Raw genomic sequence first — 20,692 nt, 5'->3', positions numbered from 1 at the left:
CCTCCACTCAGCATGCCCCCGTGTCAGGCTTTATAAGAGAGGCTTATGGCTGGAACAAATTTCACATATGGTATCTGTGTTTGGTTTATAGTTCAGTTCATGGCTACAAATCCTCATGATGAAACCCCAGTGTTTAAAAGGAATAGGTACCAGGTACATGCAGTATGAACTAGATTACAATCCTCATGTTACACTGTTTAATTTAAGAAATGTGTTTAATTCCAGTTTTGAAACAAAATTATGTCAGATATTTTCTGATCTCAATGCTACCTACCGTACAATACAAGGCCATTTACAGTCTGAAAATTTCAAGGTATGTGCATTATTGTTAAATGACATATTGAAAACATGAATTAGTAATATACTTCGGCACAAGAGAATGTGTTCATAAACAAAAGTTGATTAAACCCCCAAACTTCCAAATTAAGGATAGTACCATTTTGAACATGCAAAGTTCCATTTCTGTGTCTTCTATCATAGAAGAATTTAAATTTGTGTTCAAACTGTGTCCTTCTACAAATGTTACTTTAAAAATGCTTAGAAGAAGAAAAACAGCTTTTCTATTAGAAGGTTTTTGCTCGAGAGTAAAGATCAATATAAATGAAGAAAATACAACAACTAATTAAGTATATACTTAAGGAATTGGGAAAGAAATGTAGCATTTGAGAATGGATTTGTTCTGGTAGGGTCACTTTTTAGTTTTGTATTAGACAATGTATGTTTCAGTGTAAGAAATCTTAATGTGAGAAGAAATTGCCGGATGCAGAATACACAATCTTATTTTCACCCTTTTTGTTTGTTAGTGGTCGATAATTAGACTTTATAAAATCTTAACAGAGAATGGTCATTTGCTACTTTTAAACTAAATTTATTTCTAATTTCTATGTGCAGAAAACATACAGTATTATTTTTCTGTTGAAAATTGATTATATGCCAAATGCATGTTTTTAAAACTTTATAGTTTTATAGTGCTGTGCTATAAACTTCTGATAATTTTAAAATACCTCTTATTACAAAGTGCTAGTATTTTTCTATTTTTAGCAACGGGTAATGACATGCTTCAGAGCATGGGAAGACTGGGCGATTTATCCAGAACCCTTTTTGATCAAACTGCAGAATATTTTCTTGGGACTTGTAAATATTATAGAAGAAAAAGAAATAGAGGTAAGTGCTTGTCTTAACTAATGCTAAACCTTGATAATGGTGCAACTGGGTTGAAGCAACCAGAAAAAATTGCAAGGATTATTTTGGCACCCCTGATTGAGTGAGTGCTGCTGCTGTTTATGACAGGTTTGAAATTTATGAATTTTGATAAACTTGAGGTGTCTGTTGGCTGCTCAGGCGGCAGCTAAGAGAACTTCTTTCCATCTGTGCCCTGGAAGATAAATGTGACAGTTTCTTTCAGATATGGATGTTGCTACCATAATTCATGCCTTTGTCACTTTCAGACTAGATTACAGTAATGCAGTATATCATGGGGTTACATCCTGAGCTATTTGGAAACTGATGCTAGTGCAGAATGTAACAGGCCATTTACTTTGTACTCTAAGTACCTGGTAGAGCTGACTTGTGAATTTCCAGGTGGAATTTAAGGTGTTGGTATTAACCTTTTAAAGTCTCTCTTCGTCTGCCATAGTATCACAGTTGGAATTAGTGGAGCTACTTGAGCTGGAAGTATCTCAGTTTAAATGAGGGAACTGTTGGTATGTCATTATGCAGGATGGCCTCTGCAGTTTGCTTACCCCCACCTGGGTCTATCAGAGCCAGGAATTGCTTTTGTTTTTTTCCAGGAGAGGAAGTCTGAAGGATGTCTGTGTGAGGTGCAAAAAGAAAAGGAGTACTTGTGGCACCTTAGAGACTAACCAATTTATTTGAGCATGAGCTTTCGTGAGCTACAGCTCACTTCATCGGATGCATACCGTGGAAACTGCAGCAGACTTTATATACACACAGAGATCATAAAACAATACCTCCTCCCACCCCACTGTCCTGCTGGTAATAGCTTATCTAAAGTGATCATCAAGTTGGGCCATTTCCAGCACAAATCCAGGTTTTCTCACCCTCCACCCCCCCTCCCCCACAAACTCACTATCCTGCTGGTAATAGCTCATCCAAAGTGACAACTCTCTACACAATGTGCATGATAATCAAGGTGGGCCATTTCCAGCACAAATCCAGGTTTTCTCACCCCCCCACCCCCATACACACACAACTCACTCTCCTGCTGGTAATAGCTCATCCAAAGTGACCACTCTCCCTACAATGTGCATGGTAATCAAAGTGGGCCATGTCCAGCACAAATCCAGGCTCTCTCACCCCACCCCCCCTTTTTTCTTTTTTTTCCCGGGGACACACACACATACACACAAACTCACTCTCCTGCTGGCAATAGCTCATCCAAACTGACCACTCTCCAAGTTTAAATCCAAGTTTAACCAGAACGTCTTGGGGGGGGGGGTAGGAAAAAACAAGGGGAAATAGGCTACCTTGCATAATGTCTTAGCCACTCCCAGTCTCTATTTAAGCCTAAATTAATAGTATCCAATTTGCAAATGAATTCCAATTCAGCAGTTTCTTGCTGGAGTCTGGATTTGAAGTTTTTTTGTTGTAAGATAGCGACCTTCATGTCTGTGATTGCGTGACCAGAGAGATTGAAGTGTTCTCCGACTGGTTTATGAATGATATAATTCTTGACATCTGATTTGTGTCCATTTATTCTTTTACATAGAGACTGTCCAGTTTGACCAATGTAAATGGTGAAACCTGTGTGAGGTGCCTGGATGTATAATTACAGTGGGATGCACTGTAGACTCCTAGTTGTTAGAACACCCAGAGCATGGGATGGGTCCTTACTGATGTTTTTTTATAATTAAATATATATATGTCCTAAATGAGGAAGATCAAATCACTTGGGGCTAGTAAACAAATACAGGGTAGGAACAAGTCTTTGCATTGCAGCACTGCCAAAATATAGTATACAGGAGTTGGTAACTGAAATATAAATGGAAAGTAGGATTGGTCTTATTGTATTGTGAATGCTAACAATAGAATCAAGAAAACATACAAGCCTGAAGGAAAGTGCTTGCTTGTGCTTACTGTAGTAGAAAGATTATTTAGGAATGGTTAATTATGTGAATATTGCTTTGTGTTGCTACCAAGGAGGGAGACTATTTGCCAGTTGCTCAGTTTAAAGTCTTTCAGGAAATCTTTCACGTATCTGAAGTCAGGTGCACAGCTGTGTGTCCTTCAGTAAATTAAAGCATTTGCCTCATGAGCCAAACCTGTACTTTATATATGTGTTTCATCGTCCTTTCCTTTGGATATGGATATTGCAGAACTCTTAAGTAATGTGTGGACAAATTCGAGCTTCCTAGTTTTGTATGAGATAATTTAGTCACTTCTGTTGAAATTACACAGCAGTGTAAGGAGCAAATATCAGTTTAGAGTAATGTGCTAATATATGTGCTACCAGGAACACTTCGTTATTTTCTATTTAAGATGTGTTTGAAGCTATAACTTAAAAAAAAAAAAAAAATCCAGAAAGTAAGTAAATGTTACCTGAAATGAATTAGAGAAATTAAAGTAAACAATTTAGATCACTCATTGCACAGCCCCTAGCTGAAGGAATTTAAGTATTTACCATAAATATATTTGCCTACAGGAAGTACCAGATGATCTCGATGGAGCTCCCATTGAGGAAGAGCTTGATGGTGCACCACTGGAAGATGTAGATGGAATTCCTATTGATGCTGCTCCGATAGATGATCTTGATGGAATCCCCATTAAATCACTTGATGATGATCTTGATGGTGTACCTTGTAAGTTCAACTTGTAATTTGGAATTCTAGGTTTCCTGATACAATGTACTTAATGCTGATATAGGAGCTTGACTTGAAGAAGTTAATAGCCTTGTTCCTCATTGTAAACTTGAATTTCAAAATGAAGTACACCTAAACATTGAGCAGCAACAAGGAATAAGACAGAGTATGTAACAAATAGAATGTTGAGTTGATGAGTGACTATTTTTAATCTTATGATCTCAACAAAATTAATTTATAATTTGTTGTTTTTAGATTGTAATCTCTTGGTGCAGGGACCATGACTCCCTAAATGTTTGTGCAATGCCTACTGTGGTGGGGCCCCAATCCTGATCCTTTTGGGTGTTAATAGTGATACAAATAATAAGTAAGATGGCACAAGGCACTTAAATATTTTATTAGACTGCAAATGCCCTAATAAAATTCAGAGTTTAAGATCTACTGAGAGAACTTTGGACAATGATTTTCTTAATATTTTTTTCCTCAATAGTGGATACTTCTGAAGAGTCTAAAAAGAATGAGCCCATATTCAAAGTTGCCCCTTCAAAATGGGAAGCAGTGGATGAAGCAGAATTGGAAGCTCAGGGTTAGTTTAAAAAAATGTTTAAAATTGAGGCACTTTTGTAAGTAAATTGGAAATTTAATGTTTTACTTGGCTGCTTTTCATGAACACTTGTAAGCAAGCTATCTAAAACTATTAATGCAGTTTAAATACCTTCAATGATAATCTCTTCCTTCAGCTATAACTTTCTGTGAAGTAAATTGAGCTTTGTTCTGCATGTTTTTCATACTTTAGTAACATGTCAACTTTAAAAATCTTCCAGTGCCTAACAAATAAATATTGGAAATCATTTAGTGATATACTACAGATTACCTATTCCCAAATCTTTATTCTAAGGATAAAATTTTTAAAGAACACCCAGAGTTGCATTTTCAAAAGTAATGTAAGTAGTTGGGCTCCTAAGTTCCATTGATTGGTTTTGAGACTTAGACTTATAATTACCTATATAATTTCTGTAAATGGGACTTAAGCTTCTGAAAGTTACTCAGGTGCTTTTGAAAATTTTACCCTAAGTTTGCTGTGTGTTGTCATTAAATAATAAATCAGAAATATATTTAACTATTCTGATGAAGTGCAGTTTTGAGTAAAGATGTAATTCGTTTCAATGAAGAGGGGATATTTGTAGTAAACACTGGATGCTACAGAGTTGTACATTTTGCATTTTTTAATTTTTACATATGACTGTCAAATTTCAGATGAAGTAACTTTTGTTTATCTTTAAAACTTTCTTATTTTTTCTTCCAGCTGTTACAACTTCTAAATGGGAGTTGTTTGACCAGCATGAAGAATCAGAAGAGGAAGAAAATCAAAAGTAAGGCTCTAAATGTTTCTAGTTTACCCATGTAGGCTTCTTAAAGTTAAGGGCTGCCTTATTGAAGTCTATGGCAAAACTCTTGTTGACTTCAGTTGGGCCAGGATTTTCATCCAAGCTGATGTAATAACTACCTTGGTGTAAGATTACAAATTCTAAACCCTTTTCGGGAATTTTTTGAAATTCAGATAATTTTGAAAAATTATTATCCCTCTGATTTAAGAATTCCCCAGTGCATTTGTATATACAGTAGTTCATTAGGTTACAACATTCCATATAACAGTAACGTGTGACTGGCAAACTAACAGCGTATTGATTTTAGTGTAAAGGTCCATTCCAAGCTTGGATTTTGGTAGCAAGGAAATGTCATCTTTATTGAATAAAGGCTATATTTAAAATATTTTTGTTTATGTAAACAGTACAGTTTTGTTTCTAGATTGCTTTGAAAGCAATATTTAACATCATATAACTTATTACAATTATAGTGTACATATGCATTTTTAACTGTGAGAGACATCATTTTAACTATTCTGCTTACCCTATGCCAGAGGTCCCCACTCTGTGGGGCATATCCCCCCTTGGGGGGTGTATGGAAGAACTTTAAGGGGGACGTGGCTGGGCCCAGGTCAGCCTCCATGGGGGTGCGGGAGTGGGGTGGGAGCGCGACCCAGCTCTGCTCCTGGCCCCACGCCCAGGATCCTGGCTGCCAGTCCCCTTACCCCTGTCCGCATTCACACGCCCACCCCCAAATCGTGGCCCTGCTCCTGGCCCTGGTTTGGGCGGGGAGCTTGGACAGGGTAAGTGGCGGGCGTGAGGTAAAAAGTTTGAGGACCACTGCCTTATGGCGTGTATTCTTTAGACCCTTCTTGTTTACAGTGTCACCTGAAAGTGAGAACAGGTGTTCTCATTGCACAGTTGTAGCCAGTGTTGCAAAATATTTATGTGCCAGATGTGATAAAGATTTATATGTCCCTTCAGAAGCAGTGCAGACCGACACGTGTTCATTTTCATTATCTGAGTCAGATGCCACCAGCAGAAGGTTGATTTTCTTTTTTGGTGGTTCGGGTTCTGTAGTTTTTGCATTGGACTGTTGCTCTTTTAAGACTTCTGAAAGCATGCTCCACACTTCATCCCTCTCAGATTTTTGAAGGCACTTCAGATTCTTAAACCTGTTGCTATCTTTAGAAATGTTACATTGGTACCTTTTGCATTTTGTGAAATCTGCAGTGAAAGTGTTCTTAAAATGAGGAACATGTGCTGGATCATCATCCAAGACTGCTATAACATGAAATATATGGCAGAATGCAGGTAAAACAGGGGACATACAATTCAAGGAGTTCAGTCACTGCTGGCTACAAATGTGCCATGCAAATACCTGTTCTCACTTTCTGGTGACATTGTAAATAAGAAGAGGGCAGCATTATCTCCTGTAAATGTAAACAAACTTGTTTGTCTTAGCTATTGGCTGAACAAGAAGTAGGACCGAGTGGACTTGTAGGCCCTGAACTTTTTACATTGTTTTGTTTTTGAGTGCAGTTATGTAACAAAAAAAAATCTACATTTGTAAATTGCACTTTCACGACGGAGAGAGTGCACTACAGTATTTGTATGAGGTGAATTGAAAAATGCTATTTATTTTGTTTATCATTTTTACAGTGCAAATATTTGTAATAAAAAATAATATACACTTTGATTTCAATTACAACAAACAATACAATGTATTTGAAAATGTAGAAAAACATCCAAAATATTTAATAAATTTCAATTGGTATTCTATTATTTAACAGTGCAATTAAAACCGCAATTAATTGTGATTGATTTTTTTGAGTTAATCGTGTGAACTAACTGCAATTAATTGACAGCCCTAGTTAAAATCCAAATTAAAATTTGAAAAGAGGGAGAATATGAAAATGTAGATATGAGCAAGATTTTTAGCACTGCATACCTTTGTTAGTCATTGCTACATTCTGATTTGATCAGTTATGCTCTGTAATAATGTCAGTTGAACTCTTTCAAAAGGAGTTGTATTCAGTAACCCATTAGTGTCAAATAGTATATGTCCAATACTACCTGAAGTTTGACATGTGAGACTTGCATAGAGTCTAAAGGTTCTAGACCATCTAAAGGTTCACTTTCTACTTTGAATCAGAAGAGCAGGTGGTAGCTTTCCCAGATATATGATTTTCTTGATACTACGAGACCTCGTGCAGTGTTATAGTTTTTGAGAAGTCTCTGGTCTTTTGTTCTTTAAGTAGTTTGAGAGCATCAATAATAATAATTACAGCATCTTAGACTGCATTATGTGTTGAGCTGCAGCACTCTAGTGGCAAGTTTGGGAATACCATTATACAGTTAGATACTTCTGATGTCTGTTCCCAGGGCTGAGAGAAGAAATGTAAAAACAGAATACTTTTATTTTGTTTTGGAACTAACTACATTTGAAGAAGCAAAAATTGCATCACTTAGATCAATCCTGTAAATATTGTTGGGTCACCATTTTTAGCTTCATAATTATGAGAATAATTATGAACTAAGTGACTGAGTTCATATAGTTTTTGAAGCGCTTTGTTGGGATGCATTTAGTGTACAGTGTAAATAACTGAAGCTTAAATGTATGTTTTATATATTAAAAAAAAAGAGAGAGAGAAAGTATTAGGGTAGCTACCTCATGCACCTGGTCTGTCACACAGTACACCATTAAATTGCAAGTTTAGGTGTATCGGTTAGTAAGATTAACTTACCTAGAAATCTGCAGAAGTACAGACCTTTCAATAAGTAAGATTTGTAATGTTCAAGCAAATTATTGCATCAAGCAGATATCTGTATACTAATGGATTCTGTACTCTTGCCCTTTAAAGTCAAGAAGAAGAAAGCGAAGATGAGGAGGATACTCAGAGTTCTAAATCAGAAGAGCAGCATATGTATTCCAATCCCATCAAAGAAGAAATGCCTGAATCCAAGTCATCAGTCAAGTACTCTGAAATGAGTGAAGAAAAGCGTGCCAAACTCAGAGAGATTGAGGTCAGTGTGTTTAAAAAAAAATAAAAATAAAATAAATTGATTTATACCAGAAATATAATTGTTTTATATTTTGAATTAAATAACTCTAGTCCTGCAGTATGGATTCTCCTAAGTTCATTCTATTTTATAGAAGAGTTATATGTACTTAGGAATATCCACCCACAAAAATGCATTAAAGAATGAAAAATGTGGGCATGAAGGGTCACATGTGAAGTACAGCCCTATTCTTCAGTTCTGTTGTTTTGCTTTCCTTCCACTCCACCATCTGCCTCAGTTTGCTCCTTGATCCTCCTTTCCCCTCTTCTGGCAAGTAGGCGTGACTCTTGGGCTATTCAGGGACTGTCAGGTCCCTTTGTGGCGCTGTCTCTAATTTTCCTGCTTCAAAGTTTCTTCTCTTTCCAGTTTTTCTTTCTGTCTATTACTGCAGATAGAACAAGTGCTAGAAGTTACTGCTCCAAGTACCAGGGCCACAAAGCAAGGGAAGCAGAGACCACCTAGGCAGGTGGGGAATTGAACTGATGATCTTAGTTCAGCATATAGTATTTGCTCCTTCTCTGTTCCTCCTCCAAGCGGAGTTGCAAGAATATCTGCTGAACTTGGGGAACACAGATTCTCTCCAGCCCCTATCCTCGCACACACCTGTAAGTGGCTGATTGGCTGAAGAGCTAAGTGGGAGTGGAACTAAAGATCCTTACTCAGCATGGGCTCAATCAGCAATGGGGGGCTTTTTGTTGCAGGTGCAATACAAAAATGCAAGACTTAAAACTGCACCATTCTCTCCAGCTTTTATTCAGTTTAAAGCTCTGTGAATTGGGCTGTGATACTTGAAAAACTGAGATCTCTAGTGCACCCAGACAATAAATAAAAATGACACTACAAGGCTGTTAAGCCATGTATTGTAGATTCAGCATCTTGTGGAGACAAAACATTATTTATGTTTTGGTTAATGTATTGTATGTGGCATTGCAACCGCTTACCCAACAATCACTACCAAAGCACTATTGTTATATACAACCAGTATATAAATATACTCCCACGATACCTTTAAAAGACATGAAGAAATAATATTTTGAGCATGCCAATTCTTAGTTTTTTCCGAATGTGCTTTGATATACACTGTTTAACAGCTCAGATTATTAAAATTAACAGGCCATAATTGAGCATTGTGCCCTCCAAGAGTTTGAAAATTTACCTGGTAAGAAGCAGTTCTGATAGATGAAATCTGAATAATTAAAAAATTTAAATAGAATTTATTTCTGATTCTGCTCTTGGTGGCAATAATCTTGCAAAAAAACCCAACAACAACCCCTCACCCACACACACATTATGCTAGTATAATGAAAGTTCATTTGTAAGCTAGCTTCCAATTTGCAGTAATATTTGTTGTATTACTGGTTTGTTGTTAAACTCTGTTCAGTATGGGTATTTGTAATGTACCAAACACCCTTGTGAATGTTGAAGCAAACTGCACGTTGGTTTACTATTTCACGTACTACTAATGTTAACATCATATTTTAGCAATGGTGCAATTTCAGCTAGCGCATGCATTTGAAATTTTTTTTTAAATGATCTCTTACTGTTTGTTCTTGGTGTTAGGTATATTGCCATTTGAATTTCAGACTTCTGAGGTCCTCAAAAAATCTTCATTTTTAGTTTTCAAAGCATCTCAAGAATTGTGTAGTAAAACTTAGATTTTGAACTTTCTGCTTCAGGTCACCACTGACAGAAAACAGTTGAAATTTGCTCCTGATCAGAAGTATATTAAGGCATATTACCATACTTTTCCCCCCTCTCACTCTCAGAAATGAACTTTGTAGCCTGACTTGAAAATAGTCTTCAGTAAAAATCCCCTCAAAACGATGATGTTTCTAAGCAGTTGTGCAGTCACTTTTCTGGACTCTGCCTTTTGGCCACTACTATGGACCATTGTTTCTTTCAAGACGTCCCTTGTTTAGTTGGCCATATTTAAGTTTTTCTCTCTGAATGAATCCACAGGCTGTTGAATTGTTAAGTCTGGTGCTTTAAGAGGCATCTTATATCTTCCCTATTTTAAACAAAATACTTTATGTTGCTGGTGCTGGCCTAGTTCTTGATGCTGGTTACAGTTTTGGGATGTTCCTCAAGCTACAGTAGAATCTCAGAGTTTTGAACACTAGAGTTGTTTGCAGAGACAAAAAACAAATATAGTACCGTGTAAAACATAAACTACAAAAAAAAAAAAAAAAGGCAAAGCAGCATTTTTCTTCTGCATAGTAAAGTTTCAAAGCTGTATTCAATCAATGTTCATTTGTAAACTTTTGAAAGAATAACCATAAGGGTCTGTTGAGCATTACAAACACTTCAGAGTTGTGAACAACTTCCACTCCTGAGGTGTTTGTAACTCTGAGGTTCTGCTGTACTTGCAATCATGATTGGATTTTTGTTCTGGGGGAGAAAAGGAGAAAAATCCTTCGAGAAGCGGGAAATGTATACCTTATAAGCCTGCTTTTGTGAGGATGTCTGTCTGATAGGACTCTTTCCTCCACCTACCTTTTCTCAGAGTGTATTGAGGTACCTTTAAAAAGAAAAAAAAAAAAGGATTTATTGCTCTACCTTTCTTTAAGGTACTGTTTTTTCAATCTTTTTTTATTTTTGTGATTGGCTTATTTTCTTTGGGGAGCCTTTGATTTCCACTCAGTAGCATTCCATGGGTAGCCCTTAGAATACATAGTGGCTTTTGTCCCGAGACCAGTACAGCCGGTAACCCAAAACCTTAAATTTGGCATTCTGCCTGTCTGATGCTAGGGAACATAAAACAGGAGTAAGAATCCTGCCAGAATATCTGCAGAGAAGTGTTTACAAGGTATTTTCTCCATATGCAATATGGCTGAGTTATTTTGCTCTAAGAACACTTAACTTTCCATTTTCTCAAAAAGAAAAGGAGGACTTGTGGCACCTTAGAGACTAACCAATTTATTTGAGCATAAGCTTTCGTGAGCTACAGCTCACTTCATTGGATGCATAACACGGCTGCTGCAGACTAACACGGCTGTTACTCTGAAACCTTTCCATTTTCTGACTCTTAACTCATGCTGGCACCTTAAAGACTGATAGATTAATTTGGGCATAAGCTTTCATGGGTAAAACACCACTTCTTCAGAGGCATCTTGTAACCCACGAAAGCTTATGCCCAAATAAATCTGCTAGTCTTTAAGGTGCCACCAGACTCGTTGTTTTTGTGGATACAGACTAACATGGCTACCCCCTGATACTTAACTCATGTTAACATTTCTTTGCTTTAATAAATATGTTTTTTGAAAAAGGTGGCTTTTTGAGGAAAAATAAGTGGGTGACTTTTAATATCTAAGTGGACTGTAGAGACAGCAACAAATGTTTATAGATACTGGAAGACATAATGTAAATAGTGCACAAATCAGTAATGAAGCAGGTGAATAAAAGCAGGAAGCATAGAGCATAGTCAGTTGGAAGAGGGCTTAATGATTCAGTGCTGCTTATATGCAGAAACTGAATAGTGTTAAATTAAGGCTTTAGAAAAAGGTGAGAAGTTGGAGTAAAGTTTTATGGTTTGAATCAGTTTGATGGAAAGTTTAATGTGCAGAGACAAAAATGAAGTTCCTCACAGGAAAAATCACAAAGACTCCCTGGCTACTACTGTGACTCGTGGTGGAGGTACCATCACAGTAAGGACAACATTACTTATAGCAGTGCTACTGAGCTGAATGTCACTACTGTAATGGGCAGTGAATGAAAGAATATTTACATCATTAAAATAATCCCTCTTGAAAGTGAGTTAGTTTACCAAAAAATCCCAGAAGAAAAGGATAATTTTGGCTTGTGTATCACAAACACTTCATTTTGGTCAGGTAGAATTCGGGGTTAAATGAAAAAAGACAATTTCTAAGAAAACCTGCAAATGAGAGATTGAAATGGTATGGTAAGACACCCAGAGTAAACTTTCATTTGCAAGAAATATGTAGGCAGTGTTCCGAGAGAGATTTTAGGTTGTAGCAGAATCAAATGATGGACACTAACTGAGTAGAATAACTGTAAACAAATCTCAGTCTTCATTTAGTTCTTAAGTATGTAAACGGTTGCATGAGACTAAGGTCAAATACACAATTTCACCACTTTGATGTTGATGTCCTTTCATATGTGACACTTGTACATTTAATATTGTGAGAACAAAATACCCAAATAATTCGTTTCAACCAAGTTTCATTTTAAGCCAAATTGTCTGTCTAATTGTCTGTTGGATAACTAAGTCCAATAAAAATGTATTTGAAATGGTGGTTATTAATTTTGCAGCTTAAGGTGATGAAATTTCAAGATGAATTGGAGTCTGGAAAAAGACCCAAGAAACCAGGCCAGAGTTTTCAGGAACAGGTTGAACACTATAGAGACAAACTTCTTCAGAGGGTAAGAAATGTTCTTTATATATTCAATACTGATTCTAGATTTCAGATGTAGTGTTGCACTAAGGCAATGTATTCACAAATGCATTTAGTTGACATTCTACTGTATTGTTAAATTAAGTGTTTCAATCCAAGTGCTTTCTCCAGAATGGATACCTTTTTACTTTCCAAAATATATATCTCATATTTCTCAGTTCATCATGATTTGGTTCCTTGCCATCAGAATGTGTTGAGAAGAAAACACGCAACAGTTAAAGCTCTAACAGTAAATTTATTTTGGGGAAAAAACAATGCATAGAAAAAGTGCTGCCGAAAATAGCTTGTAGCGAATGAGTCAAGAAGTTTGAGAGTCACTTATGGACCTTATTGAGTATATAAAACAAGGTAGACTGGCTTGAGTGGAAACAAATCTTCAGTTTACACTTAAAGATTTTTGACTGTTCCGTTGGTAAATTGATAAAAACTTCATTTTGTGAAATGCTTTCAAATAGCGAGAGAGAGAATGGCATTCAGGACACACATTACTCAGAACTCTTCTAGTTTCCCTACACTTCAGTTTGTTCTAGCTAGCTCCAGCTTGGTGCTTAAACCCCAGAATGAATAATTCTGCAACATTACCACTACCATTAATCTTCTGTGGCCTCCAGAGCCAGCTCAGAAGAAAGTGGTATCTTACAGAATTTTTAAAATATATCCAAAACAATATAAAAATTGAACTTCTCAAAACCATGGCAAGTAAATGAAAAACACTTTTAACCTGAGTTTCTCTGGTCTGACTTCGTAGTTTGAGTTCTAGTAATGGTGGTTGTCAGGCTATCTGGGGTGGCTCACAAGCGTAAATACCAACTTCAGGGCAGACTGTGAGGAAGCAGTGCACAGACCCCAAATAGGGTGCAAGCCCTATACTTAGAGTTCATCAGGAGTTCATACGTGACACTTGATTGAAGTGCTATAACAGCCTTAACATGGAGTCGCAGATGGTCCCCTTGGGTACTCAGCCTGTCTTGCCACTTGGGCAAGCTTACACCAAAAATCACAATAATATTCGGTTTACTCCCAGTTCCAAAGGACCAGTCACTTACCCCAGGTCAGCTGCACCCTAGATCTTTCACCAGAGACAATACTTGTAGCCAATCCTATTCATAAATCTTTAGTCAGTTTATAAACTAAGAAAAGTAATGAGAGTTATTTACAAATTTAATGCAGGTAAACACACACACACGTCTTAGGCTCCAAAAAGTAATAGAAGCTGCTGTAGTGTGCAAGCTCTGTTGGCATGTCTACACAGCAAGTAGACACCTACGGCTGGCGTGTGCCAGTAGGTTCGGGCTGCGGTGCTGTTTGATTGCATACTTCTGGGCTCAGGCTGGAGCCTGGGCTCTAAGACCCTGTGAGGTGGGAGGTCCCAGAGCTTGGGCTTTAGCCCTAGCCCAGAAATCTGCACAGCAATGAAATAGCCCTGCAGCCCAAGCCCTGCAAGCCAGAGCCAGCTGGCATGGGCTAGCTCGGGTGTATAGTTGCTGTGTAGACATACTCTGTATGTCCTTTAGGGCTAACCCAGACCAAGCCCCGGGGAACTCTTGCTTATGCTTGCAAATCTTCTCACCCCAGATTTCAAGCAGCATAGAGTTACTGTTCCTTTTTCCAGGGGTTTTTATTCTCTTCCCTCAGAGTTCAAGCTGATGGGATGAGTCCACCTGCATGTCTCCTCTTCTTTGGGGCAGGGTGTGTGTGTGTGTGTGTGTGTGGTGGGGGAAGCACCATGGCTCATTTGGTTTCAGTGGGCCTTCTTGGTGGTCAGGACCTAACACCTTCTGTAAGAAACTAGCATTTCTACATTAATTAATACCCCTTTCCTGTTTGTTGACTTACACAATTACAGAGGTTTACAATGCATAAAACATAGGGCACAGATATTATAAGGAAGATTAACACATGTGGCATGCTACAAGCATTCCATAAAGACTAAACACATTATTGTAAATCTAATACCTTTTTTTAAAAGTACTAACACACAGGTGAACCAGACTGGTTTTCAGCTATGCATTTGTCAATGTTCAGTGCGGCCTTGGCGTGAACTGGCACCTAGTCTGCCAGCATCTCATAGTCTTACAGAATTATTGCTTTTGGCATGTCACAGCAAAGCTTGGAACTACCCATACAATTTATTGGAAGCTAAATATAAATGTAGTAATTTGTGTTGAGTACTTCTCTGACTCTTTTCCTTTGGGGCATTCAGCACACAAATGTAAGGGTAACTCACTTAAAAAGAAAAGGAGTACTTGTGGCACCTTAGAGACCAATTTATTTGAGCATAAGGTTTTTTGAGCTACAGCTCACTTCATCGGATGCATTCAGTCAGAGTGACTGAGTGACTTACCGTCCGACATCTGTAACAGTTTTATATATGCCAGATCCAGGGATGGAGGGCTGGGAGTAACAAAGCTCTCCAGCCTTATCCCTTCTATACAGGCGAGGCGGTTACACAGAGTTGCACACTCTAAAGACTGGACAATTCAGTACATCGCATTGGCTAATGGCATAGAGGACGAATACCAAAAATTGTGGTTGGTCGCGGGAGGACACCAGGAGGCAATGCCTGCAATAACAGATCCAGTGATCATTGATCACAGACTGCCACGTCCTTGAGTTACCGAACGAATGGGAGAAGCCGGCTCCCAAGGTTGTCTATCCAATCCCTTGCAACTGGAGAGCTACTGAATTCTCCCACTGGGAAAATCTACCATGCCAAGGCAGTGGAGTCACTCGTTTTGGAAATGACCTGATCAGCAATGACTGGCTGAAACATCATCGTGGGTTCTCCGAGCGTCAATTCCTTACTGCCTTAAAACTGAGAGCAAACGTGTATCCCACCAGGGAATACCTAGGGCATGGCAAAAACAATCGCAATGTACAGTGCAGGCATTTTAATGCCTCATATGAATCGCTTTCTCATGTTCTGTGACAATGTCCGGAAGTTCAAGATGCACGTATCCACAGGCACAACAAGTTATGTGGAATACTCACACAAGAAGCCCGTAAACTTAAGTGGACAATTTATCAAAAACCACATCTGCACACTGCCAATAAAGAACTATGAAAACCAGACCTTGTTTTTGTCAAAGATGGAACAGCCCTGGTTGTTGATGTCACTGTTTGCTTTGAATACAAAGACCAAACTTTCTCTGATGCGGCGGCTGAGAAAGTCCGACACTATGCATCTCTGACAAATGAAGTCAGAAAACTAACGGGAGCCACTAAGGTCAAGTACTTTGGCTTTCCCCTCAGCGCTAGAGGAAAGTGGCCCAAAATAAACGAGCAAGTCCTCTCGGCCCTTAGTATGTCAGAGTATGTGCAAGGAAGAGCTGCTAAACCCTTCAGCCGTAGAGCTCATCGGATGAAGTGAGCTGTAGCTCACGAAAGCTTATGCTCAAATAAATTTGTTAGTCTCTAAGGTGCCACAAGTACTCCTTTTTGCGAATACAGACTAACACGGCTGTTACTCTGAAACCTGTCACTTAAAAATAGATTTGCAGGTCACCTTTAGGAAAGAGACCTGTCAAAGTCCAGAATGGTGATCTATGGAAGAAATGTACACATCTGGAGAATGACAGCAGCTGTTAGTGCTTACTGGTTTCAAACACAAACTTCTGTTTTAAATGTAGTTGACATTTAAAGAGTCTTTTTTACTCTGTCTTAGCTATAATTGGAGAGAGAAGTGGTGGTTATCTTGAGTAGCAAAGGTGATGTATGTAGTAAACTGGAGTCACTTAAAAAAATAAAATCACAATCAAGATAACCATGTCAGATGCTGTGTGTTCTGCAATGGCTTGATCTTGATTGGTGTTCATTCTAGCAGTTTGTAAGCATAGATTTCTATGTCATTAGCTGGCTTTGTTCTTTTTTTAATTTTCATTAAATTATAAATATGTAAATAAAATGTAAAAAAATATAAATTATAAATGTTAAATATGGCAGTTATAACGGACATTATTTACAATACTGGCATCAAGAGAGTGCAGTTTTTCTCTATTTGGTGAATAATTCTTTTCTTTGGGTTTGCTACGAAATAAACCTAGCAGTTCTGCCAAAGCGTGGTGCATAAATGGCTGATTTGCAGTTAGTGCATTAAGCTTTGAGATGGTTGCCCTTTTCTGCCTATTTAATTTACAGTAAATGAGCATTTCAAGGGTAAAGTTGCCTCATAGTATGGCAGTCAGTTTGAGAAAATAGCAATGTTTAGCTATTTAATAGCTTCATTGTTGCTAAATGTTCAAGGTCTGTCTAGTTGAAACTAGTCTGCTGTACTACCAAATGTGCCAAGTAGCCCATTAACAATCCATTGACTTCAGTAGCATGGTAGTGTGTCATTGTACTACAGCAGGTTTAGTGGACTAGCAATCCAAAGTTAATGCTTTAACTGTAACTATTTCAAATTTAAAAGATGTGACATTAGAAATAATATAGTTGTCCTGGGATTTACTGTAATGTAGAACATAATCTTTCTGAGAGATCTAAGCATTTGAATTATAATCCAAATAATCTCAAAAGTCAGTCCATTTGAATTCCTGGGCTGCTTTATTAGCATCTATAATTATGGTGCTGCCATGCATCTGTTATCTCAGCATCTGGAGTGCTTTATCCTCCTTTCATGCTATAGTGTATAGCAGAATTTTCCCAACTACAGAGGGAGCTTTGAAATAATAAAAATGTAGACATTATGTTGAAGCCCATATTTTATCTTGTTTCAGTACCTATGCTCAAACTCACTAACTGTATAGTCCTGTCTCCTGTAATCCGGGGGGGAAGGCGGGGAGGGGAGGGGAGATCCAGCTGGCAAAATTAAACTAAACATGTTCAGCCATCAACCTGTATGGTCTCCTTTCTAATTTTATTGTTGATGCATGTGACAACATACACTGTTACAGGGAGGAGTGGGGACTGGTACAGTACTTTGATTTCATTTTTCTATAACATTGGATAAACTGTCATAAGGTAGTCTATAGTTTCATTCTCAAGACAGGGACCAGAATGTATATATTTAAGTAGATAGAGGTACCTCTTATTCCTGAAAATGGAAATTTAGAAAATGTAGGTGTTAAGATGATGATTAAATTTTCTGAAACCTATCAGGAAAAGTAAATGTAAGATTTGTGGGTTGGTATAACCATTATTTTCTCCAGATTCAGATGTTGATCATGTCCCTCCAAACTTGTAACCCAGTAGTGGATACACTGGATACCCTTTCTCCGTATCATAGAACAAATCTTACCTAATCTTAAATTCTCAGTTGTTTTTAATAACTCAGGAAAAAGAAAAGGAGCTGGAAAGAGAACGAGAGAGAGACAAGAAAGACAAGGAAAAATCTGAATCCAGATCCAAAGACAAGAAGGAAAAAGAAGAATGTACACCAACAAGAAAAGAGAGGTGCAGCTTTTATTCCGTCCCAGAGCACATGGAAACCATTTGTTTAATAGCTTTGAAGACAATATTAGACTTTAAATTAAGTTGTATTTGTGGTTCTTGCCGTAATAAAGGAATTCAGCTACTTAAAATTTAATCTAATTGTAGGACAGTAAAACACAGGATTCTGAGTTTAACAGATCTTGTATTCTAATCTGCCCAAACCACTCCTCAAGTAACTTTCTGAACCTTTTGTTTCAGTCAATGCACCTGGAAAAGTGGGTAAAAATAGGACTTCTATGAAAACAATTAACTGTGTTTAGCTGTTATTTTGGGAATAAATTAACTGTGAAATAACTTTTTGGTCTGAAAGCTGGACCTAAAACTAAATTACTTCGGAAAAAGTAAATTGCTCACGTCTAAATATTCTTCACCTCACTACAAAAGTATAAACAGTTTAAATTGTACAGTCGCTTTTAGTCTGTGTGCTGGCCCTCTACTAATGTATGTGTTTAGCTGGAGTCTTGGCGCTGCCTCAGTAAGCATAGCTACATTATTTGTAACTTGTGTTGCTTTTTCAAGAACTTGTAGCAATATTGTATTTAATTGCAGCTTTGTCACTAATCCATAAACGGATCAGTCATAGGTTGTAGTTTGTGAACCGGATAAAAAGTCTGACCAAGTACTGAACTATTTGGAAGCTGTGATTTTAAAAAAAGTTAGCACTATGCTATTTTTAAGGAATGACTGAATGAAACTGCGTATTAAATTGACAAAGAATCTATATAAAAGGAGGTGATCCCTTTGTAGGGGTGGTGTGTGTGAATTATTATTTTTTCGGTTCTTTTATAAAGGAAAAGACGGCACAGTACATCACCCAGTCCATCTCGCAGCAGTGGCAGTAGACGAGCAAAATCCCCATCACCAAAATCGGAGCGCTCAGAGCGATCTGAAAGATCCCACAAAGAGAGCTCACGTTCCAGGTCATCTCACAAAGATTCTCCTAGAGATGTCAGTAAAAAAGCCAAACGGTAAGCTAGGCATCTCTTCTGGAAATCTACCCTAAATTATACAAGGCAGCAGTACCAATAAACCACATGATTCAAGGTCCTTCCTTTGCCTAATGCCAAACTACAATAATAATGCCCCAGTTCTGGGATTGACAACAGAGTTGCACACCCCACCACAGTATTAATGATTATTCATTATCTTTCATGTCATGTTTGGGAAATGCAGCTTAAGCGAAGATTCTCACTGGTGAGAGACCTGGAGTAGACTCAAGTTTTTGGTGGTTTATGGAAGACATTTTAGCAGTGTAGAGAAGAAAACCACTGTTGTCTTGTCTTGTGTACACTGGGGCTTCCAATGATGGAGAATTACTTCCTAAATTCCTGACTCTAGATATGGCATAATAGTATCCTACTGCTCCTGTCACCAAAATACTGGTCTCTGGATTTATGCTATGCATGAGATGAGATATATTTCTCATTAATATTTTGTGTGGTTTGTATTACTCTGTTTGCATTCCAAAACTCAGGATTGCTCTGGAAGTCTAGATGCATGCTATACTCATGCATTTTGTTGCAGTCATGTTACTGAAGTTTCAGCTTCTACTATTAGTGACTCAGCAGAGAAGAGAAAAATTGTTGTTGTGCATTATGTTTGTGATGTTTCTTCTTCAAGCAAAAGTATGTAAGCACCTCCTCGTAGACAAAGTTAGCAATTATATTAAACCAGAAAGTTGTTTGGGGATAATTATATCTTTCTATAGAGTTCATGCAGTGGTCATATAGCCTGATGAGGCATGAAATCAATTTAGATTAGATGAGATTAATCATGTGCATTAAGAGTGGACCAGATGGTGCCGTAGGTTTATTCATTTTCCATTTGTCTGTAGATTCCTGGGTTCAGTCACAACCCATGAACATGTTTGGTTAGAGTGCTAGATATTTTCCAGATATTAACAACACGAGTTAACATAATCGCATGGAATAGAAATGAGCAATGTTGGAATAAGTTGGTGTTAACGCAAAGGCTAAGGTGCATTTGCAGAAAGAACCATGTAGGAAAGCTTGTACATTATTTGCCTTCTTTAAGTGACACTGATTGGTGCTGTTTTTCTCATACTTTCTGAGCACTGAAACTGAGTCAGTGCACATACCACGGGGGGAGAAATTGTACATGCTAACTGATGTTCCTAGGTAACAAATTTCTGTTTACAAATGACAAATACAGTAGAACCCCCTTTATCCGAGCCTCCATTATCCATCTCTCCGTATTAACCACCAGCACACACACAGGAATATGGGAAATTGATGCTTCAGCCTCGGGCAGTGGGGCTAGGGCTGTCAGCCTGTGCTCTGCGTGGTGGGGCTGAAGCATTTAACTTAGCTGGGCCCAGTGTAGTGTGGGGCCCTGGGCAATTGCAACTAAAAGGTTGAGAAAGGTAGACAGTCTCTATAATATTCAGGGTTAAAGAGTAAAGAGTGTAAAAATGATCAATACCTGTACAACTTGTTAAAAACTCATGTTGGTTTTCTTGTTAATAAATGAACAAAACATTGTTTGCAACAACTAGGGGTTTGTATATTCTGTTAAGTAGATAAGAAGGGGGAGGGCATGTGTTAATGCTTCTCTGGGAGGGGTCAGCTAATTTAAAAGCAAC

General features: G+C 37.8%; 1 protein-coding gene across 12 annotated transcripts in view; it reads left to right on the top strand.

Annotated features, from left to right (window-relative positions):
* Positions 1-20,692, top strand: part of U2SURP (U2 snRNP associated SURP domain containing) — a 75,976-nt gene that overhangs the window by 52,094 nt on the left and 3,190 nt on the right. For 6 of the 12 annotated variants that reach the window (XM_073359758.2, XM_073359763.2, XM_073359762.2 and 3 more), the window contains 9 exons: positions 226-313; positions 1,042-1,164; positions 3,662-3,818; positions 4,309-4,404; positions 5,125-5,191; positions 8,050-8,212; positions 12,518-12,628; positions 17,915-18,051; positions 18,882-19,058. In XM_073359758.2, the coding sequence (XP_073215859.1) occupies positions 226-313; positions 1,042-1,164; positions 3,662-3,818; positions 4,309-4,404; positions 5,125-5,191; positions 8,050-8,212; positions 12,518-12,628; positions 17,915-18,051; positions 18,882-19,058 (1,119 nt within the window). Of the gene's footprint in view, positions 1-225; positions 314-1,041; positions 1,165-3,661; positions 3,819-4,308; positions 4,405-5,124; positions 5,192-8,049; positions 8,213-12,517; positions 12,629-17,914; positions 18,052-18,881; positions 19,059-20,692 lie in introns of those variants that run through there. The other 6 variants (XM_073359767.2, XM_073359759.2, XM_073359761.2 and 3 more) reach the window with 3 other exon arrangements.

Source organism: Lepidochelys kempii, chromosome 9, assembly GCF_965140285.1.
Source record: "Lepidochelys kempii isolate rLepKem1 chromosome 9, rLepKem1.hap1, whole genome shotgun sequence".
NCBI lineage: Eukaryota > Metazoa > Chordata > Testudines > Cheloniidae > Lepidochelys > Lepidochelys kempii.
Note: the sequence above shows the minus strand (reverse complement) of the source record. Positions and strands in the feature narration are given on the sequence as shown.